Below are 24697 nucleotides of genomic sequence, written 5' to 3'. Positions count from 1 at the left end.
AATTTATTTATTTTATTGTAAAGAACAATAAATACATTTTGATTTAATTCTTCAATTTAGCTTCTGTTTTTTCCACGAAGAATATTTGTGAAATATTTCTTCAAACTTATTATGATTGAAAATCAAAAAGATTATTCTGGCAAATCTAGAAAATCTGTAGAATCAAATTGAAATCTTATTTCAAAGTCTTTTGAATTTCTTTTAAAATTTTTGTTCTGGAAAATCTAGAAGAAATGAGGATTTGTCTTTGTTATAAATATAGCTTGATCCAATTTGTTGTATATTCTAGCAAAGTGCAGATTGGATTTTAACCTATTCAAAACATTTCATCAAAATTTTAAAATTAATCTTAATCAGGAAAAATTACTAATGATGTTCCATAAATTCTTTATTACATTTTTTCAAAAAGATTCAAATTAGCTGGTTTTTCTCTTCATTTTTTTTTGGTTGAATTTTGAAGAGTCGAAATTGAAGATAAACTATGTTACAAAATTTAATTTTCATTTTGTACGTGTTTTCTCCTCTTTTAAACCGTTCAATTAAGTGTTTTTTTCATCATTTATTCTCTACAAAAAACCTTCCGTAAAAGGAAAAAAAATGTACGACGGAATGACAGACAGAAATACCCATTTTTATATATATATATATATTTACCTATTCAAAGGTAAATTGAGCAAATTGGCTATTTCTGGCAATTTTTTTAAGTGTGTATCAAACTGGTAGCCCTTCACATTAATCAGTACCCAAGAAGCATCTCTTGGTTTCAAAAAGGTTGGTGACCCCTGGCTTACATAATACGTTCCATTAAAAAGTCATACATTACAATATATTTGTCAAATCTATAAAATAATTGATGGCATTATCCATAAATATGTTGGTTTATATTCCCTAAATTCCAAATTTTTGCATACCTTTCCACCTGTGAACAATATATGAATCTTGATTTGACAGCATTTAACCTTTTAAGGCCCAAGCTATTTGTTTACATGCTTTTTTATTTCTCTTTGCTATTTGGGCTTATTGGACCCTAATTAGAATAAAAACTAAAAAGCATCTTTTTATATGATGTACTTAGTCCATAAGTAACAAACGTGTACTTCATTTGTAGTGACATGCAAATTTTTATTTTAACTGTTTTTCCCCCCAAATTCCATTGTATGTTATATTCTTCTGACACCACCAGATGGCAGTATAATTGTCCAAATGTCAGCATAAGACCCCAATTCAGTAGTGTACACAATTTTGGAAATAAGAGTTAAAAGATGCTTTCCACGCATGTGGCCACTAAGGCATACTTACCAACCCTCCCGAAAATCTCCTGGAGCAACCATTCTCCCGAATTTCTCCCGATTTTTATTCGGACAACATTATCGGGAGTGCATTTTTAAGGCAATGCCTTTTGCGTCCTCTACAACGTGTCGTCACGTCTGCATTTCCTCCATACAAACAGCGTGCCGGCCAAGTTACACAAAAATGCGGCTTTTACACACACACACAAGTGAATGCAAGTATACTTGATCAACAGCCATACAGGTCACACTGAGGGTGGCTGTATAAACCACTTTAACACTGTTACAAATATGCACCACACTGTGAACCCACACCAAACAAAAATGACAAACACAATTAAGGAGAACATCCGCACTGTAACACAACGGAACAAATACAGGATCCCTTGCAGCACTAACTCTTACGGGACGCTACAATATACAAACCCCCCAACCCCCCTCCCCATTTACCGAATTCGGAGGTTTCAAGGTTGGCAAGTATGCACTAATGCCTTTAAAGTTTAAGTCAAGTCCAGGATTTTCTGTCCAACGTGTGTCTTTGCCGTGCGAGCACCTCTTTTCTCACAGCTGTGTGTGTCTGTCAGAGAGCACATCCGCCCAACACGTGGTAAAAAAACGCAAAACAGAGCTCCCAAAACTTTGATGAGTGTGGATAAATGACATTGTGCATGCTCTTTAATATATTTGCATCTTCTCCTTTCAGTATTGTAGGCTTTTCGATGTCTCCATGTCTCCATGTATTTTTCATATTATTGAGAACAGAAAACGCAAAATGGATTGGGCTCTTTTTTTTGCTTAACAGACAAAATCCACTATGCACACGTTTAGTACAAACTGTAGATCAGCTGTTCGTGTGCTTTTAAAGGCCTACTGAAATGAGATTTTCTTATTTAAATGGGGATAGCAGGTCCATTCTATGTGTCATACTTGATCATTTCGCTATGTTGCCATATTTTTGCTGAAAAGATTTAGTAGAGAACATCCACGATAAAGTTCGCAACTTTTGGTCGCTAACAGAAAAGCCCTGCCTTTACCGGAAGTCGCAGACGATGACGTCACCCGTTGATGGCTCCTCACATCCTCACATTGTTTTTAATGTGAGCCTCCAACAAAAAGAGCTATTCGGACCGAGAAAACGACAATTTCCCCATTAATTTGAGCGAGGATGAAAGATTTGTGTTTGAGGATATTAATAGCGACGGACTAGAAAAAAAAAAAAAAAACGCGATTGCATTGGGACGGATTCAGATGTTCTTAGACACATTTACTAGGATAATTCTGGGTAATCCCTTATCTTTCTATTGTGTTGCTAGTGTTTTAGTGAGTTTAAAAGTATCTGATGGTCGGAGGGGTAAGAAGCGACTTTTTACCACAATTTTCTCACCAAAATCTGCCGGTTGACATTCGGTCGGGAACCATGTTCGCTTGACCGCTCTGATCCATAGTAGAGTTTCACCTCCGGGAATTTTACACAGGAATCACCGTGTGTTTGTGTGGCTAAAAAGGCTAAAGCTTCCCAACTCCATCTTTCTACTTTGACTTCTCCAATAATAATTGAACAAATTGCAAAAGATTCAGCAACACAGATGTCCAAAATACTGTGTAATTATGCGTTTAAAGCAGACGACTTTTAGCTGTGTGTGTGTGCAGCGCTCATATTTCCTAACAGTCCGTGACGTCAAGCGTACACGTCATCATTACGCGACGTTTTCAAGAAGAAACTCCCGGGAAATTTAAAATTACATTATAGTAAACTAAAAAGGCCGTTTTGGCATGTGTTGCAATGTTAATATTTCATCATTGATATATAAACTATCAGACTGCGTGGTGGGTAGTAGTGGGTTTCAGAAGGCCTTTAAGCTTACACATGTTTTAGTTTTAGTACACGCAAACCTTTAGTAAATCAGACCCTTGGTGTTGGGCGTATCCTATAAGAGGATTGGATAAACAAGCGATGTAGTCAATGTAGCAAAGGTAAAGGAAAAATTATTACACGCAACTGTGACAATAAATAGTAACCAAGTTTGGCAAGAAGTCAGAAAAGGACGTTAACAAGGGCGTATGTTCACCGAGGTACTTTTTAAGTAGAGAGCAGTACTAAAATGTAATGGGTTTTTTGGTAATCATTGTACAACAAACAAGATAATATCACCCCTGACTGAGGTAATTGTGGTGTGTATTTGACAACCTTACCTTTTAAAGTCACACATATAGGGGTCGGACTGCCATTGAGACACCTATAAGGCGACGTGTGAGGTCTTTCTCCTCCAATCACCCTCTGCGCACCATGAGCCAGCTGATACATGTGGAGCGATTCACAGGACAGACCCAAGCTGGCTGTTGGGTCAACCTGAGTTAGGTACTCCTGTGTAAAAAAAAATCCAAATTGAACATGTTTGAGGACTCATGGAGGCTGTTCACACATAGCGACACAGACATCTACGTACTCTAAATGTCTTGGCAATAATGGAGTCGAGATAAGCCCACTCAGTCCTCTCACCAACCAGAACTGAGCCCAGGTAGTGTTCCTGCTGTGGTTTGTTCTCCTAAAGAGAGAAAGAGGTTGACTGAAAGGAGCAAAAAAATACAGGATGACAGGAAAAGGTGTGTAATTTACCTCAGCTGGATCTGTGACGCACACCAACACTTGTACACACACCTCCTCCAGCTGAGAAGACACACTTAACATGTTGGCCGGAGACACATCTGGAAAAGAAAAAAAGGTTTAGGACTAAGGCTAACACACTAATAATAACATTTTTGTATTTACTGGGGATGTTAATGCTCAGTTTGATCTGTATGAAACATTCATTTTACGATATAACTTCTCATAAATGTGCTCATATGTATTAGTTCCTGAATGTGTCATGTTTTGTATGACACCATCATTGTTTGGAATCTGACCAAAGCATAAAGGAAACATCAATGTAAGAATATCTCAAAATATTAACAATCTAGGTTAATATATAACAAAAAAAGACAGGAAGTGGGGAATAAACAATCCACATGGCTAATCAATTATTTTCCAATAGTCAAAAACAAAAAGTTAAATCATCACTTTTGTGAACAGATTTTAATTTTAAAGGCCTACTGAAACCCACTACTACCGACCACACAGTCTGATAGTTTATATATCAATGATGAAATATTAACATTGCAACACATGCCAATACGGCCTTTTTAGTTTACTAAATTGCAATTTTAAATTTCCCGCGAGTTTCTTGTTGAAAACGTGGCGGAATGATGACGCGTACGCGTGACGTCACGGACTGTCAGGAAATATTAGCGCTGCACCACTAGCGGCTAAAAGTCGTCTGCTTTAATCGTAAAATTACACACTATTTTGGACATCTGCGTTGCTGAATCTTTTGCAATTTGTTCATTTAATAATGGAGACTATAAAGAACAATGCTGTTGGTGGAAAGCGGTGGATTGCAGCTGCCTTTAGCACCGAGACACAGCCGGTGTTTCTTTGTTTGTTGTGAAGCAGAGCGGTCAAGCGAACATGTTTTCTCTACGTCAACCAGCATGTTTTTGGATGGGGAAATTGTGATATATATACCTTACCGGAGACATCAGTGGATTATTCGTCGTCCTGCAGCAGCTGTCAAAAAAGGCAGCTGTGAGCTTGGCTCCTCGGCTTCTCTGTGAGACACTGCGTGTTCACCGCAGCCATCCGACCTCGAGGTATGTCTTTACAATCTTTAAAATTTCACTAAAACACTATTAAAAAAATAAGCAGATAAGGGATCTTCCAGAATTATCCTAGTAAATTTGTTTAATTACATCTGAAACGCTCACACTGCCGCCGCCCGGAGCCGTCGCTTTTTTTAATTAATTTTTTTTTTTTTTCCTATTCCTTCACTTTCAATATCCTAATTCACAAATCTTTCATTCTCGCTCAAATTAATGGGGAAATTGTCGCTTTCTCGGTCCGAATTGCTCTTACTGCTGGTGGCTCCCATTATAAACAATGTGAGGATGTGTGGAGCCCTGCAACTCGTGACGTCACACGCACATACTTCCGGTAAAGGCAAGGTTTTTCTATTAGCGACCAAAAGTTGCGAACTTTATCGTCAATGTTATCTACTAAATCCTTTCAGCAAAAATATGGCAATATCGCGAAATGATCAAGTATGACACAAAGAATGGACCTGCTATCCCCGTTTAAATAAGAAAATCTCATTTCAGTAGGCCTTTAAGGTTTTTTTTTTTTAATGTGTCTAAGTTTGTCACTTGCCTGATCCTTTACAATCATTCAGACTGAGGCTGAAAGACTTGGTGAGGGACATGGGTTGTTTCAGTGACGGTCCCAGGAAGGAGGTCAACCCTGATGGCTGTGAAGTGGAAGAGGTGGGGCCAGAGCCTGCGAAATGGATTTGACCTCCGACTTTTAGATGGTCATTCTCCACCTTCAGGTTCTCCACTGTTGACTGGAATTCAAGTAAGATTTGTAAATTAATGCAAAAATAAAAAAATTGGCCTTCTTTACATTCTTTTGAGGCAAAATAACCTCCATGTTGTCCATGGCGTCTCTCAGCTGCTCCAACTGATGAGCGGAGTTTAAAGCCTCCAAGCGGATGTCCGTAAGCTCTCTTTCTTTCTCCCAAAGCTCTGAGCGGAGTTCTGATACTGCGCTTTCAACACCATCTCCGTCCTCCGCTGTCTCCATGAACCTGGAAGGAACGCGGCAAATTCATCAGGGACAAATGGCAACAGTTAAAGAATCATTGACCTGCTTAAAGACTTACATAGCTGACGTTTCAGATTTGGAGGTTTTGAGAGAAGACGGCAGGATCTCTCCTGAATCTGCTTCCTCGTGAAGCATCTTTGGTGAGTTTGGCGCGGAGGAGTCCGGAGTAGCAATTTCTTCAATGTCCGAGTAAGTTTTGGGGCCTTTTTTGATGCTGAAGGCCTTGTTGAAGGAGCTTCTCAGCTAGAAAAACACATCAACATGAAATGTCAGTGCCGCTTGACTATTACTGAGGAAATAAAATAAGGGGGTGTCCTTTAAAGTTAAACATTTAAGGAAATATTCTCACATTTGATGAATAGAAAGTTAAGCAACAGGCTCTCTAATGATCACTGAAAGCCTGTTTTATTTACAACTGTGTACAAATTAAACCAATATAAAGCCATCTTGAGAACTGTTGGTAGGTACATGTCTCTCTGTTTGCCTTCGCCGTCTATTTAGACACAAATAAGTTCATTTAATAACAGTTTGTTTCAGACAGAAGTGGGTCAATACCGTGTGTGTGTGTGTGTGTACGTACAATGTGTTTGGCGAAATAAAATGAGGGGCAAACCAATGTCATACTCAAATATCTGTATACAGTGGAACCTCAACTTATGAGTAATTTGATATACAACCTGTCTCTCGACTTTTTTAACATGCTTTAAGTTGTGGGCATAATTTGATTCATGAGCCCACTCGACCACCGTTTGAAGTAATATTTGTCACAGAATTGTGCCATCCATCTTCTTCCGCTTATCCGAGGTTGGGTCGCGGGGGCAGCAGCCTAAGCAGGGAAGCCCAGACTTCCCTCTCCTCAACCACTTCGTCCAGCTCTTCCCGGGGGATCCCGAGGCGTTCCCAGCCCAGCCGGGGGACATAGTCTTCCCAACGTGTCCTGGGTCTTCCCGTGGCCTACTACCGGTTGGACGTGCCCTAAACACCTCCCTAGGGAGGCGTTCGGGTGGCATCCTGACCAGATGCCCGAACCACTTGATCTGGCTCCTCTTGATGTGGAGGAGCAGCGGCTTTACTTTGAGCTCACCCCGGATGGCAGAGCTTCTCACCGTATCTCTAAGGGAGAGTCTCGCCACCCAGCGAAGGAAAATCATTTCGGCCGCTTGTACCCGTGATCTTATCCTTTCGGTCATGACCCAAAGCTCATGACCATAGGTGAGAATGGGAACGTTGATCAACTGGTAAATTGAGAGCTTTGCCTTCCGGCTCAGCTCCTTCTTCACCACAATGGATGGGTACAACGTCCGCAATAGTGAAGACGCCACACCGATCCGCCCGTCGATCTCACGATCCACTCTTCCCCCACTCGTGAACAAGACTCCTAGGTACCTGAACTCCTTCACTTGGGGCAGGGTCTCCTCCCCAACCCGGAGATGGCACTCCACCCTTTTCCGGGAGAGAACCATGGACTCGGACTTGGAGGTGCTGATTCTCAACCGGGTCGCTTCACACTCGGCTGCGAACCGGTTCAGTGAGAGCTGAAGATCCCGGCCAGATGAAGCCATCAGGACCACATCATCTGCAAAAAGCAGAGACCTAATCCCACGGCCACCAGAATTGAGTGCTGTCCCTGCTTTGTTTCCACAAGAAACAAACATACGTTTTGAACAGAAAGTTGATGTGTGCGTTTGAGTGGAACTCAGAGATTGACACATTCCCGATCTCCATTCTACGGATCCAATTAGTGCGAAAGAGAAGAAGCGGACAGCGGAATCAGAGAAACAAACCATTAGAAATATGTCCTATGAGTTAGCAGCCGACCCGTCACACAAGCTGTAGCCAGTGTCTGCAACATGCAGCCACAAACATCCACATGAAAGACATTTATCCATAAAAATCTGAGGAGCCGCAAATGCTGTGTTTGACATGTTTCAATTTGTTCTGTTTAGTCCTGACTCAACAAACTGGACAATCAAGCATTACTTTTGGAACACAGAAATGCATATCACTTGTTGTCCATCACTTAAATACAACCACATTCAACATAAACAGGACTTTCCTAGTTTCCATTGTTACACCATGGAGAATCCGACAAAAGTCTGATCCCTAAGGTAAATGCTGAACAACATTATAACAATATTACATAAAACAACTGTAGTTGTTTGTAATGTCTTTCAAACAATATTTCCTAACTAAAAGTTTGTTTTTCTTTTTTTTATAGACATGCTACATGTAAAATTGTAGTGTTTTAGGAAAGCAAAAAATGTATTAAATTGATTTGAGGTCCACTGAGTGTTTTGAGTTACAAGCTCATGTCGTAGAACGCAATGTGCTTGTAAGTTGAGGTATCACCTCGTTCTGATGAATAAACAGAGCTCGCCACTTCTAATGGAGAAGCAAATCTGCTGGTTGAGTCTCACTCCTTCCTTGAGGTGGCAATTGTTGTGGAATTGTGGCCAATCAGCAGAAATGCTTGTGCTGCACTTTTTAAGACGCTCTCTGAAGCTGCATGATAGGTTATATGGGTGGCCACAATTACTGGACTTACCTCAAAGACCTGAAAACAACAAAAAATATACAACAGAGGAAGATAGTGTTCATATATTGCCTGGCTGCTTCAGCTGAACAAAGAGAGTCCGGGTTGTCGTCCAGTCTCACATTTAAAGGCCTACTGAAACCCACTACTACCGACCACGCAGTCTGATAGTTTATACATCAATGATGAAATATTAACATTGCAACACATGCCAATACGGCCTTTTTAGTTGACTAAATTACAATTTTAAATTTCCCGGGAGTTTCGTCTTGGAAACGTCGTGTAATGATGACGTGTACGCAGGACATCACGCGTTTTTAAGAAGTATGAGCGCTACTCACACACACAGGTAAAAGTCGTCTGCTTAAACGGCATAATTAGACAGTATTTTGGACATCTGTGTTGCTGTTTCTTTTGCAATTCGTTCAATTAATATTGGAGAAGTCACGGTAGAAAGATGGAGTTGAGAAGTGTTAGCCTTTAGCCACACAAACACACAGTGATTCCTTGTTTAAAATTCCCGGAGCTGAAACTTTCCTATGGATCAGAGCGCGGTCAAGCAGACATGGATCCCTACCGAATGTCAACCAGCAGGTTTCGGTGAGAAAATTGTGGTTAAAAAGTCGCCACTTTCTGGATATCAGCTGCCGTCGACACCCCTGAGACATTGGTGTCAAGACACCCGTGGACAAACCCCTCCGACTATCAGGTACTATTAAACTCACTAAAACACTAGCAACACAAAAGAAAGATAAGGGATTTCCCAGAATTATCCTAGTAAATGTGTTTAAAAACATCAGAATACGTTCCAGTGCTATCACATTTTTTTTTTCTAGTCCGTCGCTATCAATATCCTCCAACACGAATCTTTCATCCTCGCTCAAATTAATGGGGAAATTGTCGTTTTCTCGGTCCGAATAGCACTTTTTGTTGGAGGCTCCCATTAAAATCAATGTGAATATGTGAGGAGCCCCCACACTTGCGACGTCATCGTCTGCGACTTCCGGTAAAGGCGAGGCTTTTTCAGGAAGTACCAAAAGTGGCGAACTTTATCGTCGTTTTTTTCTACTAAATCCTTTCAGCAAAAATATGGCAATATCGCGAAATAATCAAGTATGACACATAGAATGGACCTGCTATTCCCGTTTAAATAAGAAAATCTAATTTTAGTAGGCCTTTAAGCTCCATTCTTTCTTACCCAGCTCTTTTTCTTCTTCTTCTTGGCATCCTGGTCCTTCAAGCTGCCCACACTCGACAAACTGGTCAGACTGTTGAGGCTGGAGATGCTTTCACACGAGTTCTGACGTCGAATACGCATGTCTAGGGAAAACATCACATAGTGTCAAAAAAATCGAAACAGAGGTAGATAGAGGTGGTCAAAAAGGTAGCAGGGTCTCAATTCTCAAACCTTTCATGTGATCTTGGTTGTTTAGAGCTCCGTGTATGACGGCCTGTGCTTCTTCATTTCTGAACTTTAGGGATTCGATGGTCTCCCGCAGCTCAATCAGCTCTGTGTCCTAAGCATAATAAAAAAATGACCCTTAAATCTTAATGAAATAAATAAACATTCAGATTGAAAATTGTTATTACATGCAAAGTGTAACTAATTGACAACACAATGTACAATTTAAGTAAGATCAGTGGAAAACAACATTTGGAGTATTTGGAGAACAAACTATACAAAATGTGGAATTATTAGATGACAGAATGTCCATAAATTGCTTTCACATAATGTGACCCATTAGAGGCCTACTGAAACCCACTACTACCGACCATGCAGTCTGATAGTTTATATATCAATGATGAAATATTAACATTGCAACACATGCCAATACGGCCGGTTTAGTTTGCTAAATTGCAATTTTAAATTTCCAGCGGAGTTTCTTGTTAAAAACGTTGCGGAATGATGACGCGTGCGCGTGTCGTCACAGACTGTTTGCGGCTAAAAGTCGTCTCTTTTCATCGCGCAATTAAACAGTATTCTAAACATCTGTGTTGCTGAATCTTTTGCAATTTGTTCAATTAATATTGGAGAAGTCAAAGTAGAAAGATGGAGTTGGGAAGCTTTAGCCTTAAGCCAAAAAAACACACGGTGATTCCTTGTTTAAAATTCCCGGAGGTGAAGCTTTACTATGGATCAGAGCGGTCAGGCGAACATGGATCCCGACCACTTGTCAACCGGCAGGTTTCAGTGAGAAAATTGTGGTAAAAAGTCGCTTCTTACTGGAGATCAGCTGAGCTTGCGCCGTCCATGCAGCTGCCGTCGACTTCCCTCAGAGACTGGCCTCAATTAAGATACCCGTGGACACACCCCTGCGACTATCAGGTACTATTTAATCTCACTAAAACACTAGCAACACAATAGAAAGATAAGGGATTTCCCAGAATTATCCTAGTAAATGTGTCTAAAAACATCTGAATCCGTCCCAATGCAATCGCCTTTTTTTTTAAACTTTATTTATTTTATTTTATTTTTTGCTAGTCCTTCGCTATCAATACCATCATCCACAAATCTTTCATCCTCGCTCAAATTAATGAGGAAACTGTCGTTTTCTCGGTCCGAATAGCTCTTGCTGCTGGAGGCTCCCATTATAAACAATGTGAGGACGTGAGGAGCCCTCACCCTTGTGACGTCATCGTCTGCAACTTCCGGTAAAGGCAAGGCTTTTTTATCAGCACCAAATGTTGCGAACTTTATCGTCGATGTTCTCTACTAAATCCTTTCAGCAAAAATATGGCAATATCGCAAAATGATCCAGTATGACACATGGAATGGACCTGCTATCCCCGTTTGAATAAGAAAATCTCATTTCAGTAGGCCTTTAATGTGTATGGCTTCTAAGTGCCTGTTTGCACTCCCCACAGGTTCTGTACTTATTTATTTTCATCTTCTCATTATGTTGATACAACGTATGAAATTGAGCCACTTAACAAAGCATCCATCCATCCATTCATTTTGTAGGGCTTGTCCCTTTTTGGGGTCGCGGGGGGTTGCTGGAGCCTATCTCTACTGCACATGGGCGGAAGGCGGCGTACACCCTGGACAAGTCGCCACCCCGTCGCAGGGCCAACACAGATAGACGGACAACATTCACACTCACATTCACACACTAGGGCCAATTTAGTGTTGCCAATCAACCTATCCCCAGGTGCATGTCTTTGCTGGTGAGAGGAAGCCGGAGTACCTGGAGGGAACCCACGCAGTCACGGGGAGAACTTGCCAACTCCACACAGAAAGGGCCTTGTATGGCAGCTCCCATCATCAGTGTGTGAATGAGTGTGTGAATGGGTGAATGTGGAAATAGTGTCAAAGCGCATTGAGTACTTTTAAAGGTAGAAAAGCGCTATACATGTATAACCCATTTTAAATTTATGTGACAGATTTGATACTTGGGTTTGGTTTTCCTTTGTTCTGGCATCCTTTCCTGTTTGGTAGTTTTTGGTTTGTTTTCCCATTTCCTGCTTTGTAAAGTTGGATATCTATTTTTAGAGCAAGACTTAGACTTCCTTTTATTGTCATTCAAATTTTAACTGTACAGAACAGATAAGAACAACATTTTGTTGCATTAGCTCGTTGTACTGCAGGATAAAAGAGCAACAAGGTGCAGATATAAATAAATAAATTACTGTACGGAGAACTATTTTGCAATTTTGCATACATGTTTGCATCCATCTTTATGTCAGTACACCTAAGTTTTGTCCTCAGTTCCTAAGTTCGGTTTTTGTTCTTACAGTAGATGCAATTGCTGGTTCCTACGCTGGTGAGTTTTCGGTTTACTTAATTAAAATAATTGACAGCACCTGCCTTTATTTCTCTGAATCCAGAGACCTAAAAAACACTACAAAAGCCTCATAACAGTAATTTTTTGTTTTGTTTTATAGATTGTAGTATTCAATGGTTAACGGCGCAGGTGTCAAACTCAAAGACGAGCCCACCACAAAAGCCTAGAAATATTGTGCGCACTCCATCGTTCTTACTAAATGTATTCATTCTTTTCATTTTGACAGAATGTGATGGATAAAATTGCATATGTTTTAAAATGTTTATATTATCTGCTCATGCACCATCTTTTATATTATTATTAGAGCTGGGAGTCTCTAGGCACCTCACAATTTGATCCAAATCTGATTTGTGGGGTGACAATTGGATTCTGAATCCCTTTTCGATTCAGTACAATTCTCATTTCAAACGGATTCTCGCAATGTATTATTTGGTATAAAACCTTGAATAAAACCATTACAAAACAGGTTACAGTTATAGGATACCCTTTTGGTTGCTGACGTATGACGTATATGCGCAGCGAGTATGCATGGAGATGGCCTAAAAATATATCTTTTTAAATTGATTCTTTGATGAAAACGAGTAAAAGAAAAATTATTTAAGAATGGAAATAAATAAGATTCATGATTAGGATGTTAATTGTTTTTTGAGTACTACTAATTGCTACATATCATTATATATATATATATATATATATATATATATATATATATATATATATATATATATATATATATCTCACAATACAAAGGTCCTGAGTAGTCCCGGGTTCAATCCCGGGCTCGGGATCTTTCTGTGTGGAGTTTGCATGCTCTCCCTGTGACTGCGTGGGTTCCCTCCGGGTACTCCGGCTTCCTCCCACCTCCAAAGACATGCACCTGGGGATAGGTTGATTGGCAACACTAAATTGGCCCTAGTGTGTGAATGTTGTCTGTCTATCTTTGTTGGCCCAGCGATGAGGGGGCGACTTGTCCAGGGTGTAACCTGCCTTCCGCCCGATTGAAGCTGAGATAGGCACCAGCGCCCCCCTCGACCCCAAAGGTAATAAGCGGTAGGAAATGGATTGATGGATGGATATATATATATATATATATATATATATATATATATACATACACACACACACAACGTATTCCATTTTTTTTGTAAAAATAAAATAAATATATGCTTGTCATTTATGATTTCAAAGTAAGTTATCCATCAATTTGTATGTACAAAAATCAAATGCATAGGCAACTGTAGAATATAATGAGGGCAATTATACATTTATCTTCATAGATTTACTGTTACAAACGGCCCTCTGAAGGCAGCCATAACTGCGATGTTGCCCTTGTTGAAAACGAGTTTGCCTTGGTTTATGGCAGTGTTTTATTGTATGTGCTGTGACATACAGTCTGGTGGGCCGTGGGTGATTATGTAATTTCCCCTAATTGGGTTAAAAATATTTTTTGCAAGTCAGTAATTATAATTTGCAAATGCGCCCTTGTTGAGTGTGTGTGCTGTCAAGAGCTCGGCAGAATAACCATGTAATACTCTTCCTTATCACTAGGTGGGAGCAGGTAGCTAATTGCTTTGTAGATGTCGGGAACATGTTTTGTCTTGATCACAACATGCAGACGACAGCGGGAGGCAGCGTCCAGGTAAAACGGTATCTAATGCTTAAACCAAGAATAACCGCTAAGAAAAGGCATTAAAGCTTAGGGATGGCCATGCAAAACAAAACTGAAACTGAACTGCCTGCAAAGTAAACAAAAACAGAATGCTGAACGACAGCAAAGACTTAAAGCGTGTGGAGCAGACGGCGTCCACAAAGTACGTCCTTACATGACAATCAACAATGTCCCCACAAAGAAGGATAGCATTTGCACAACTTAAATAATCTTGTTTGCAAAGTAGATGCTGGGAATAGCATTCAAATAAGACATGAAACTGCCAAAGGAAAATACCAACAAAACAGGAAAAGCGTGATGTGTCAGGTTGTGACAGTACAGCTACTTTGAGACAAGCGCTATGGTGATGCATGGTTGGTTATGGTTTAAAGTCATGAACAATTGTTGTCAATATCGGCTACTGGGTTTATTTTTTTTAATGTTTTCTGCTGGTGGTGTGCCTCAGAATTTTGTCAATGAAAAAAAATGTACCTTGGCTCAGAAAAGATTGAAAAACACTGGTCCTGATAGTATGAAGTTTCCCTGTAATCATGTGGGTTATGTCCTGGTAAAAACAATACAATATAACATACACATACTCTAATACAGTGGTTCTCAAAATTTTTCCATTGATGTACCCCCTGTGAACATTTTTTTAAATTCAAGTACCCCCTAATCAGAGCAAAGCATTTTTGGTTGAAAAAAAAGAGATAAAGTAAAATACAGCACTATGTCATCAGTTTCTGATTTATTAAATTGTATAACAGTGCAAAATATTGCTCATTTGTAGTGGTCTTTCTTGAACTATTTGGAAAAAAAGATTTAAAAAAATAACAAAAAACTTTTTTAAAAATAAACAAGTGATTCAATTATAAATAAAGATTTCTACACATAGAAGTAATCAACTTAAAGTGCCCTCTTTGGGAAATTGCAATAGAGATTTATCTGGATTCATGAACTTAATTCTAAACATTTCTTCACAAAGAAAGAAATCTTTAACATCAACATTGATGGAACATATCCACAACAAATCTAGTTGTCAACACTGAATATTGCATAGTTGCATTTTTTTTCACAGTTTATGAACTTACATTGCATTGTTGAAGTATTATTCAATATATTTATGAAGGTCTTTTGAATTGTTGCTATTTTTAGAATGAATTAAAAAAAAATCTGAAGTACCCCTTGGCATACCTTCAAGTACCCCCAAGGGTACACGTACCTCCATTTGAGAACCACTGCTCTAAGAGATTCTGAATTTCCTCAGACGATTTCAGTAGGACAAGAACAATGTTTTTTTTTTAGACCACTCTGATGAGGTATGACCCTCAAAGTATGACCAGTACAAAAGAGCAGAGCACTATCCAGAGGTGCTCACTGTGTGCTAAAGCTAACCACACAACACTTTAAATAGAGGAATCTAACCAAAGTCTTCTAGTGACTGTGCTCCTGGCTGGGCTTGCACAGGTCAGTGCACTAGCACCAACAACAAAACTAAGTTCTGGAGTGGTCTAGACGGGCTTTTCAGTGGGAGCAGTAAGGCATGAAGCACTACCAGAAACTCCTCAGATTTAAACACACAGAGGACAGCCCCTCGAGCTCTGATCGCTTTATTCAGACTAAAAGTGATATGGAGGGAGAAGAATGTGGGAATGTGATGTGCACACGCAAACTGATTGAGGCTTTAGGGAAGGTTTTCTTTCCCTGATCCCCCTGCTGGGCTCCCCTCATCCTGAGTCATAGTAAACTACGGTCTGGGCCTCAAAGTCACATTCCTTCTTACCGTAGGCTGTCATCAAAGTCACGTTGTTTCACAAGAGCAAAGATGCTGAAAGCAGCCACTCAATGATGAAATGCAGCTGGAATTCAAGCTTAAGTGTGTTTTAAGAGTTATCTGGTACCTTCTGTTCATGACTTAATGACAGACTCTGCAGGCGGGTTGTCATCATATTTAAACTCTGCTCGAAAGCTGCCACCAGGTTTGCCTGTTAGAAAAGAAAAAAATAATTCAAGTCATCTATAAAAACACTTTTTTATCTATGAAAAGCATCTTTGTTATAGGAATGATATGTTTAGGTCTTCTTTCCTCACATCCATCCATTTTTTCCATCCATTTCCTACCGCTTATTCCCTTTCGGAGTCGCGGGGGGCGCTGGCGCCTATCTCAGCTACAATCGGGCAGAAGGCGGGGTACACCCTGGACGAATCGCCACCTCATCGCAGGGCCAACACATAGAGACAGACAACATTCACACTCACATTCACACAGTAGGGCCAATTTAGTGTTGCCAATCAACCTATCCCCAGGTGCATGTCTTTGGAAGTGGGAGGAAGCCGGAGTATCCGGAGGGAACCCACGCATTCACGAGGTCCTGCAGTCCTGGGTTCAATTCCAGGCTGAGGATCTTTCTGTGTGGAGTTTGCATGTCCTCCTCACATCCTAATAAGGTCATTGTTTCTAATGATGGCAGTGTCACTATGCATAGCTTCATACAGCAATTGTATTGTGTTTAGTCCCTAATACTCATTACAACAAATTTGACCTTACTATACAGTGAATAATGCAGAATGTGCATAGAACACAACAAGATTATGTTTTGGATTCATCACAAGACAGTAGCCAGTATTTCCACTGCATAAATGAGATCCTTAAAGGTGAATGGGAAGTCATCTGTGTTTTTGTGTGTGCTTGGCAATATTAAGGCCATGCACAGATAAGGAATAGCTTTAATATGAAATTCATTAATCACTTTGCTGTTTTAATCTGTTTTATAGATTATGCAAATGTGACTGCACTGAACCTCTAGTTTGACATGCAGAAAGTCCACAGCAATAATACATTGGTTTGGTGTACTGACCTACTATTGATTAGAGCAGGGGTCACCAACGCGGTGCCCGCGGGCACCAGGTAGCCCGTAAGGACCAGATGAGTAGCCCGCTGGCCTGTTCTAAAAATAGCTCAAATAGCAGCATTTACCAGAGAGCTGCCTCTATTTTTTAAATTGTATTTATTTACTAGCAAGCTGGTCTCGCTTTGCTCGACATTTTTAATTCTAAGAGAGACAAAACTCAAATAGAATTTGAAAATCCAAGAAAATATTTTAAAGACTTGGTCTTCACTTGTTTAAATGAATTTATTTTTTTACTTTGATTCTTATAATTTTCAGAAAGACAATTTTAGAGAAAAAATACAACCTTAAAAATGATTTTCGGATTTTTAAACACATATACCTTTTTACCTTTTAAATTCCTTCCTCTTCTTTCCTGACAATTTAAATCAATGTTCAAGTATTACATTTTTTTATTATTATTGTAAAGAATAATGAATACATTTTAATTTAATTCTTCATTTTAGCTTCTGTTTTTTTGACAAAGAATATTTGTGAAATATTTCTTCAAACTTATTATGATTAAAATTAAAAAATAAATATATCCTGGCAAATCTAGAAAATCTGTAGAATTAAATTTAAATCCTATTTTATAGTCTATTAGATTTCTTTAAACATTTTTGTTCAGGAAGATCTAGAAGAAATAATGATTTGTTTTTGTTAGAAATATAGCTTGGTCCAATTTGTTATATATTCTAACAAAGTGCAGATTGGATTTTAACCTATTTAAAACATGTCATCAAAATTCTAAAATTAATCTTTATCAGGAAAAATATGTAATGATGTTCCATACATTCTTTTTTTATTTTTTCAAAAAGATAACAATTAGCTAGTTTTTCTCTTCATTTTTTTCGGTTGAATTTTGAATTTTAAAGAGTCGAAATTGAAGATAAACTATGTTTCAAAATTAAATTTTCATTTTTTTCGCTTTTCCTCTTCTTTTAAACCGTTCAATCATGTGTTTTTTTTTTCATCATTTATTCTCTACAAAAAACTTCTGTAAAAGGAAAAAAAATGTACGACGGAATGACAGACAGAAATACCCATTATTTTTTTTATATATATGTAGATTTATTTATTAAAAGTAAATTGATCAAATTGGCTATTTCTGGCAATTTATTTAAGTGTGTATCAAACTGGTAGTCCTTCGCATTAATCAGTACCCAAGAAGTAGCTCTTGGTTTCAAAAAGATTGGTGAGCCCTGGATTAGAGACACAAGTTCCGGCTATGCAGTCTGTTAGACAAAAGTGTGAGTGTGATACAGTGTTTTATTTTAGTATGTAAGAAAATAAAATCACATAGATAAGATATATTCAGTCAGTCAGTTAACTTTGATATTGCTTACATTTGCTGTCAGCTGTGTGGTCAGGTTAGACACTTTCTCCTGGGAAGACTCCAGTTCTCGCCTAAGCTTCCGGATTTGCTGGTGGAAAATAGGTGTACTGAATTATAAGATTAAATAACATGGCCCATGCTACATACTGTATATAAATGGAATCAATGATGTTTGGGAAATGAAAGACAGACAACAGGGATGAAAGTTATAGAAGAGGACACATCACATACCTCCCCCTGAACCCTTTCCTCTGCCTTTGGATGCAGTGGGAAGAAAAGTTAAAGAAGTTAGAAAAGAAAGAAACATTGAAAGAGGAGAGAGAGAGAACAAAGAAAGGCTATAAAGAGGAGGAAGAAGAGGCATCTGTAGATTTGTAGGTACCTGTGACTGCATGGCACTTGCACTCACCGAGGAGTAGCATGAAGAGGCGTTGGATGCCAAGGAGATTACAGACCCATTAACTGAACACAGGAGATAAAGATGAACAACAACGCAATGAGATAAATTGTGACTTTGGAACGGTTTGTAATAAGGGTATATACTGTAAATACATTTATTTAGTAGTCTCACCTTCATCATTCGGCTCCTTGTCCCTGAAGGATCCGGAACGTATCATTCCCAAGCTGCGTGGACGTTCAGCCAGAGACAACGTGCTTCCAAGAGGAGACACCCCATACGGCTCCAGAGCGGCTTCCTGTGTTGGGATGCTGTTTGATCGAATCATCCTCGGAGGTGCACCAACTGGGCTCGATACTGGTAATGCAACCAACAGAGTATGGGTCATTTTTATTAAACTAATTAACACATTTTGCCACTGACTGTGGCAATCAAACTGAGCATAACGTCAGAATATTCAAATTTGACATTGCTCCTTTATCAGATGTCAAAAATGTGTGCAGTTTCTGATGCTCACACCTGCACTGGTCTTGGAGGAGCGTGGCAGAGAGGAGGGCGAAGACAGCATTGGAAGAGCGAGAGTGTCGGTCATGCTCAGAATACTATGAGAGTGTCTCCTCTCTCCTTTCTCCTTCCCATCATCCTCACTCTGAGAAGCACTGCAAAAACTGCACAAATGGATAAAGAAGGTAGTGCTGACTCAAGATATTTTGTGAAATAAATGTGCTTATGTGACACATCCTGCAATGATGTTCTTTATGCACAAATGATTGCATATGCATACCTTAAACCCTTCTTTGGGAGGGTGTTTCTGTCCCTATGAGAACTGTGGAGATTAAACAGTGTAATTATTAAACAGGACAAGACCCGAGCAGACTAACAGGTTTCAACTAGTAATTACGTCTTCATTTGGAAGGGTACATTGAATAGGCCTCAAGTAATAATAGCCTCATAGTTGCTGTGCGAATTGTTAATAGGTGGGTAGCCATGATTGCTATGACTCAAACTCTATCGTGTTATCGTTGAAATGCAATCATGATTTAGCATCAGCTATATTCAAGTTTATTGTACCTTATTCTTATGTATGTAAGTAAGTAAGTAAGTAAGTAAGTAAGTAAGTAAGTAAGTAAGTAGCATATTAAAATACAGTTAAATATATACACAAACAATATAAAAGGCCAAATATAAATTAAATAAATAAAAAAAATAATAAATACAAATAATATCAACTTTGTATTAAAAAATATATAAAACAATATTTAAACAAAGTAAAAGGCAACATAAAAATACACTGTATATTGATGCATATCTGCTGTTTTCACTGCAACCAGCCTGTAACGTCTTTTTTTATACCTTTTAGAATAGAATAGACTTTATTGTCATTATATTTGCATTTAACGAGATTAAAGACTCCAATTTAAGGTGCGGTTGTGGGAACAAATATGGGGTAAAATAAATAACACAAGAGGTAATAAAGGAAAAAATAACAATTGAAATAAACAGACTACTATCGTTAAGTGAATGATGAGAGGCTTTTCATTCTTTAGTCTGAAAGGCATTTTTACCACTGAGGCACCATTACTGCTTTCACCCAATAAGATTGGTTAAAATGTGACAACACAGAAGAATACAGAGGATAAATTATCTGCTCTTCTTTCCGTTACCAATGATGGCAAGAATTCAGTTCCACAGCTGACCTCCAGAGGGAGCTACATTGCAGAACAATTCAAATGTGTTTGATATTATTTACTTTACATATACTTATTCATGCAAGCATGCACACATGCCTTTGTTATGGGTGGCTGGGACTGTTTTGCCTCACCTGTCTGTGTCTGTCACGGATACTTTACTTCCAGGCCTCCAGCTAGAGGGAGGCCGATCTTCATGTCGATCTTTGTCTCTGGACTCGCTGGGGTCGTAGCCACCTCTCACCAACTTCTCTCGGCCCCTCTGCTGAAGCTCTGGAGCCACACTCATCTGTAAGGGCAGGGATTCCATGCTGCGATGCAGTCCAGACAGGCGAGGGTAGAGCAGGGGAGAGGTTCTCCCTGTGCTCCCATCAACCCCGAGAGATGTGACCTGCCTGGGTCCCAAACCAATCCCTGAGCCTGAGAAGCAAGTCGAAGAGTTGATATTGAGCAAAGGAGCTGGGCTCGGGGTAAGGCAGGGGCTTGTGGAGCTGGCTAGTTCTTGAAGTTTAGAGTAAGGGGGAATTTTGGGAGGCAAGGAGTCCTGAGCGGTAACTTCCAGGCTGTTGGAGTTCAGCTTGTCAAGATGGGAAATGGACGAAGGTTTTGTCAGGTTTCGAGTTCCAGATAATCTAAGGACAATAAAAGATAGTAATGAATCATTTTAGTACTTTACTTGTGTTAAATGTAAGTATGTATGTGTTGTAAAAAAAAAAATATATATATATATATATATATATACTGTATAAACACCTGTGTGAGTTGGATGACGGCAGATCTGTGCCCTTGCTACCACTGGGAGGTCTCAGGCTATTCAACCTCCCACCGTTCTCTGAGGCAGTTCCCTTCAGAGAGCCACCTCCACACTCCGAGTCAGACACAACAGCTTTAGCTTTGGCTCTCTCCTTCTCCTTCTCCCTGTCTGTTTGATTAACAGGACTTGGGATCCCACGGCTCCCCGTCTTACTCAACCCAGTTCCTGAACTGAGTCCAGGTTCTTTGAGCCTCTGTGTATGAAGGGCTGTACCAGAAGGTTTGACTAACCCAGAGCCTGCGTCCATGGTGGTACTCATTGGGCGCGCGGAGCTTGGTCGAGTCAGAGTTAATGTGCTTGTCTTGGCGGGGCGGGGCAAAGAGCGGTACTGGAGGGATGTCCTTGCAGTTGGAGACAAAAACCCACTTTGGTCGCTGTTAGAGACATCGAGGCTTGTCTTACGTCCACTTGCTGCCGGCTTGACCGGTATACCAGACGTCTTGGGGATGTTGCCACCTGCACTCACAGTGTGTGAACTGCTATTATTTTGTGTGGGCTTTTTGAAACCAAAGTTTCCTCCAGTTGAGGGCCTGGCAAGACCAGAAGGTGGTTTACGTTGTTCACAAGAACCAGTCCCATTTTGGGGTTCTTTCCCAGCATCGGAAGAGGAGCGTTGAAGACTGGAGTTTTTCACTGCTAGCCGAGATTTATCTGATGGCTTCCCATCTGTCCTCACTGTACCTAGACAGGAAAAAAAGAGATAAATGCCTGAGAAGTGTCTTGTATGCTGAGTGAGCCAAACCAAACCATATTAGGGTGTGATATCTTATCTGAACACCTACGGGTCAGCTGATGAAACCAAAGCCCTGCCTGGGGAGACAGTGCATAGACCCGACTAACAGCCAGCTTCGACTTCGCACGCACTGTTATCATGCACTTACTTCTCTTTTCCATCCAGATCAACTAAAATAGTTTGCTTTCCAGTAATGTGTATGTCTGTGTCACAGCTGCCGAAAACTGGCTGTGGAAAACTGCTCTTCACATTAGCAAAGCGTGTCGGTGGCCTCAAAAATTCAATGGAACTTTTTCTAACAGAATGTATCCATTCTTGACAAGTCTTTGGGGAAGAAGCATTAGAATTAGAAAGATGCATTATTCGCTCCCACATTTGCAAATTTCCAAATTGTCATGTTAGTTCCACCAATGAAAGTTATTATAAGAAAAAATTTGTATATTCATGAGGCCATAAGAAAAATGCAAGCTTAGGAGCATTGACAGAATTAGTTAAAGTACACAATGCTCTCACATTTAATTGGTATCCAATGAGAGTTATTATATAGGTTTATATACAAGACATTAACACAGTCAAAGAACTGCTGTTGAATGAGACCCACCAGCGTGCAGCAGTGGGCCATCTGGAGTCACTTAGGGTATTTTCAAACCCACAAAGACACACATACTGTATGCATACACACACATAGGGGTCGGCACCAATAACACACTCACATTTCCCAGTTAATGTAGCTCATAGAAATATGACACATCACGTTTTTCAGTTCCTTTTGAAAAGCGAAAATTAGGTTTATATGTGAAGTCATAAATCCTATTGTAAGAACACGGGGTCAGACTTATGGTTACTCCGTTAATAAAGCACTACGACAGAATGAAAGTGTACATATACATTTTGATAAAAAATAAGTAAATTTCACTGTAACTAGCTGTGGACACTAAGCATTGCAGAACTTTATAATGCAGCATGTTTGGAAATATAATTTTTTGAATTATCATTATTTATCATTAAGGTCTTCACCAATTTACATTTGATTGTTGTTTATTTGGTGCAAAATGAGTTTTGCCCTATTTTGCCAGTACCCAGTACATTGTGAGTGGGTGGGTAAGTGACAAAAATAAACACTTCAAGTTGCCGAAAGCTGACACCCACCTTTTAGCTGAATACTAATTAACTCGGGGAAGTGGTGTTTTGTTTTAATGGCTACTTGTTTGTTGGGCTATTTTCAGCATACTTTAAAAACCAACAAGGCAATAAGAGAGACTTTGCATATATTATATTGTATGTATAGAAAATGTTGTCTAAATCATTGATCATCTGCTAAGGATGCGACCTAAAAGTACAGTATTTGTGGACCAGTTTTCTTTAGGTCAAAGGTATTGGTTTGGTAGGAATGATCATGTACAGTCACAAATGAGAAAGAGAAAGATGAAAACTGATTCACTGTTGCGAGTTGTTAATTTGCGAGTCGTTCTTACCCAAGCATCCTTAAGGGGAACTGCGCTTTTTTTTTACAATTTGGTCTATCATTCACAATCCTTATGTAAGACAAACACACATAGATTTTCATGTTTTAATGCATTCTAACTAGTTAATACAGTGGGGCAAAAAGTATTCTTCTTCCTCCAAACACGACAAGTTGAGTTTATATCAAAATGTTCTATTTTAGTTTCATCTGACCACATGACATTCTCCCAATCCTCTGCTGTATCATCCATGTATCCATTTTGGTATAAACTCAACTTGTCGTGTTTGGAGGAAAAAGAATACTGAGTTGCATCCCAAGTACACCACACCTACTGTGAAGCATGGGGGTGGAAACATCATGCTTTGGGGCTGTTTTTCTGCTAAGGGGACAGGACGATTGATCTGTGTTAAGGAAAGAATGAATTGGGCCATGTATTGTGAAATTTTGAGCCAAAACCTCCTTCCATCAGTGAGAGCTTTGAAAGGTTGACCAAATACTTATTTTCCACCATAATTTACAAATAAATTCTTTAAAATTCCTACAATGTGAATTCTTGGATTTTTTTCACATTCTGTCTCTCACAGTTGAAGTGTACCTATGATGAAAATTACAGACCTCTGTCATCATTTTAAGTGGGAGAACTTGCACAATCGGTGGCTGACTAAATACTTTTTTGCCCCACTGTACAAGTCCACTTACAATGGGGCCTACGTAAAATTGAAAATGTAAATAAAGTATTACTGGCGGTTTTTGAGTGGTTTAATACTTTATGGGCGGAACAGAGGACCTGCCATTGATTCCATGGTAAGCAGACTTTTACTATAAAGTTAGAATGCATTAAAAAATACACCCGTCTTCTTGTCTCTCACAATAAATGTGAACAATAGGCAAAATTTAAAAAAAAACTGCAGCTCCCCTTTAATAAATTACAAACCCCGTTTCCATATGAGTTGGGAAATTGTGTTAGATGTAAATATAAACGGAATACAATGATCTGCAAATCCTTAGCAACCCATATTCAGTTGATTGCACTACAAAGACAAGATATTTAATGTTCAAATTCATAAACTTTATTTTTTTTTTTTGCAAATAATAATTAACTTAGAATTTCATGGTTGCAACATGTGCCAAAGTAGTTGGGAAAGGGCATGTTCACCACTGTGTTACATCACCTTTTCTTTTAAAAACACTCAATAAACGTTTGGGCATTGAGGAAACCAATTGTTGAAGCTTTGAAAATGGAATTATTTGTCATTCTTGTTTTATGTAGAGCTTTAGTCGTTCAACAGTCCGGGGTCTCCGCTGTAGTATTTTACGCTTCATAATGCGCCACACATTTTTGATGGGAGACAGGTCTGGACTGCAGGTGAGCCAAGAAAGTAACCACACTCTTTTTTTTTTCTTCTTTGTCATGAAAAAGGGACGTTTTTG

At 39.3% G+C, this 24697-nt stretch overlaps 1 protein-coding gene across 6 annotated transcripts in view; it reads right to left on the bottom strand.

The window, feature by feature from the left end:
* LOC133555074 (neuron navigator 1-like) overlaps positions 1-24697 on the bottom strand; it is a 190775-nt gene that overhangs the window by 7577 nt on the left and 158501 nt on the right. For 2 of the 6 annotated variants that reach the window (XM_061904528.1, XM_061904533.1), the window contains 17 exons: positions 21008-21749; positions 20389-20886; positions 19351-19392; positions 19086-19234; positions 18741-18923; positions 18552-18631; positions 18401-18424; positions 18180-18257; positions 15847-15930; positions 9924-10032; positions 9714-9835; positions 6041-6225; positions 5803-5965; positions 5530-5722; positions 3907-3995; positions 3737-3835; positions 3483-3654 (listed from right to left, as the gene is read on the bottom strand). In XM_061904528.1, the coding sequence (XP_061760512.1) occupies positions 3483-3654; positions 3737-3835; positions 3907-3995; positions 5530-5722; positions 5803-5965; positions 6041-6225; positions 9714-9835; positions 9924-10032; positions 15847-15930; positions 18180-18257; positions 18401-18424; positions 18552-18631; positions 18741-18923; positions 19086-19234; positions 19351-19392; positions 20389-20886; positions 21008-21749 (3012 nt within the window). The remainder of the gene's footprint in view (positions 1-3482; positions 3655-3736; positions 3836-3906; positions 3996-5529; positions 5723-5802; positions 5966-6040; positions 6226-9713; positions 9836-9923; positions 10033-15846; positions 15931-18179; positions 18258-18400; positions 18425-18551; positions 18632-18740; positions 18924-19085; positions 19235-19350; positions 19393-20388; positions 20887-21007; positions 21750-24697) is intronic. The other 4 variants (XM_061904529.1, XM_061904532.1, XM_061904530.1 and 1 more) reach the window with 3 other exon arrangements.

This window comes from Nerophis ophidion, linkage group LG06, assembly GCF_033978795.1.
Source record: "Nerophis ophidion isolate RoL-2023_Sa linkage group LG06, RoL_Noph_v1.0, whole genome shotgun sequence".
Classification (NCBI taxonomy): Eukaryota; Metazoa; Chordata; class Actinopteri; order Syngnathiformes; family Syngnathidae; genus Nerophis; species Nerophis ophidion.
This window is presented reverse-complemented; position numbering and strand designations above follow the sequence as displayed.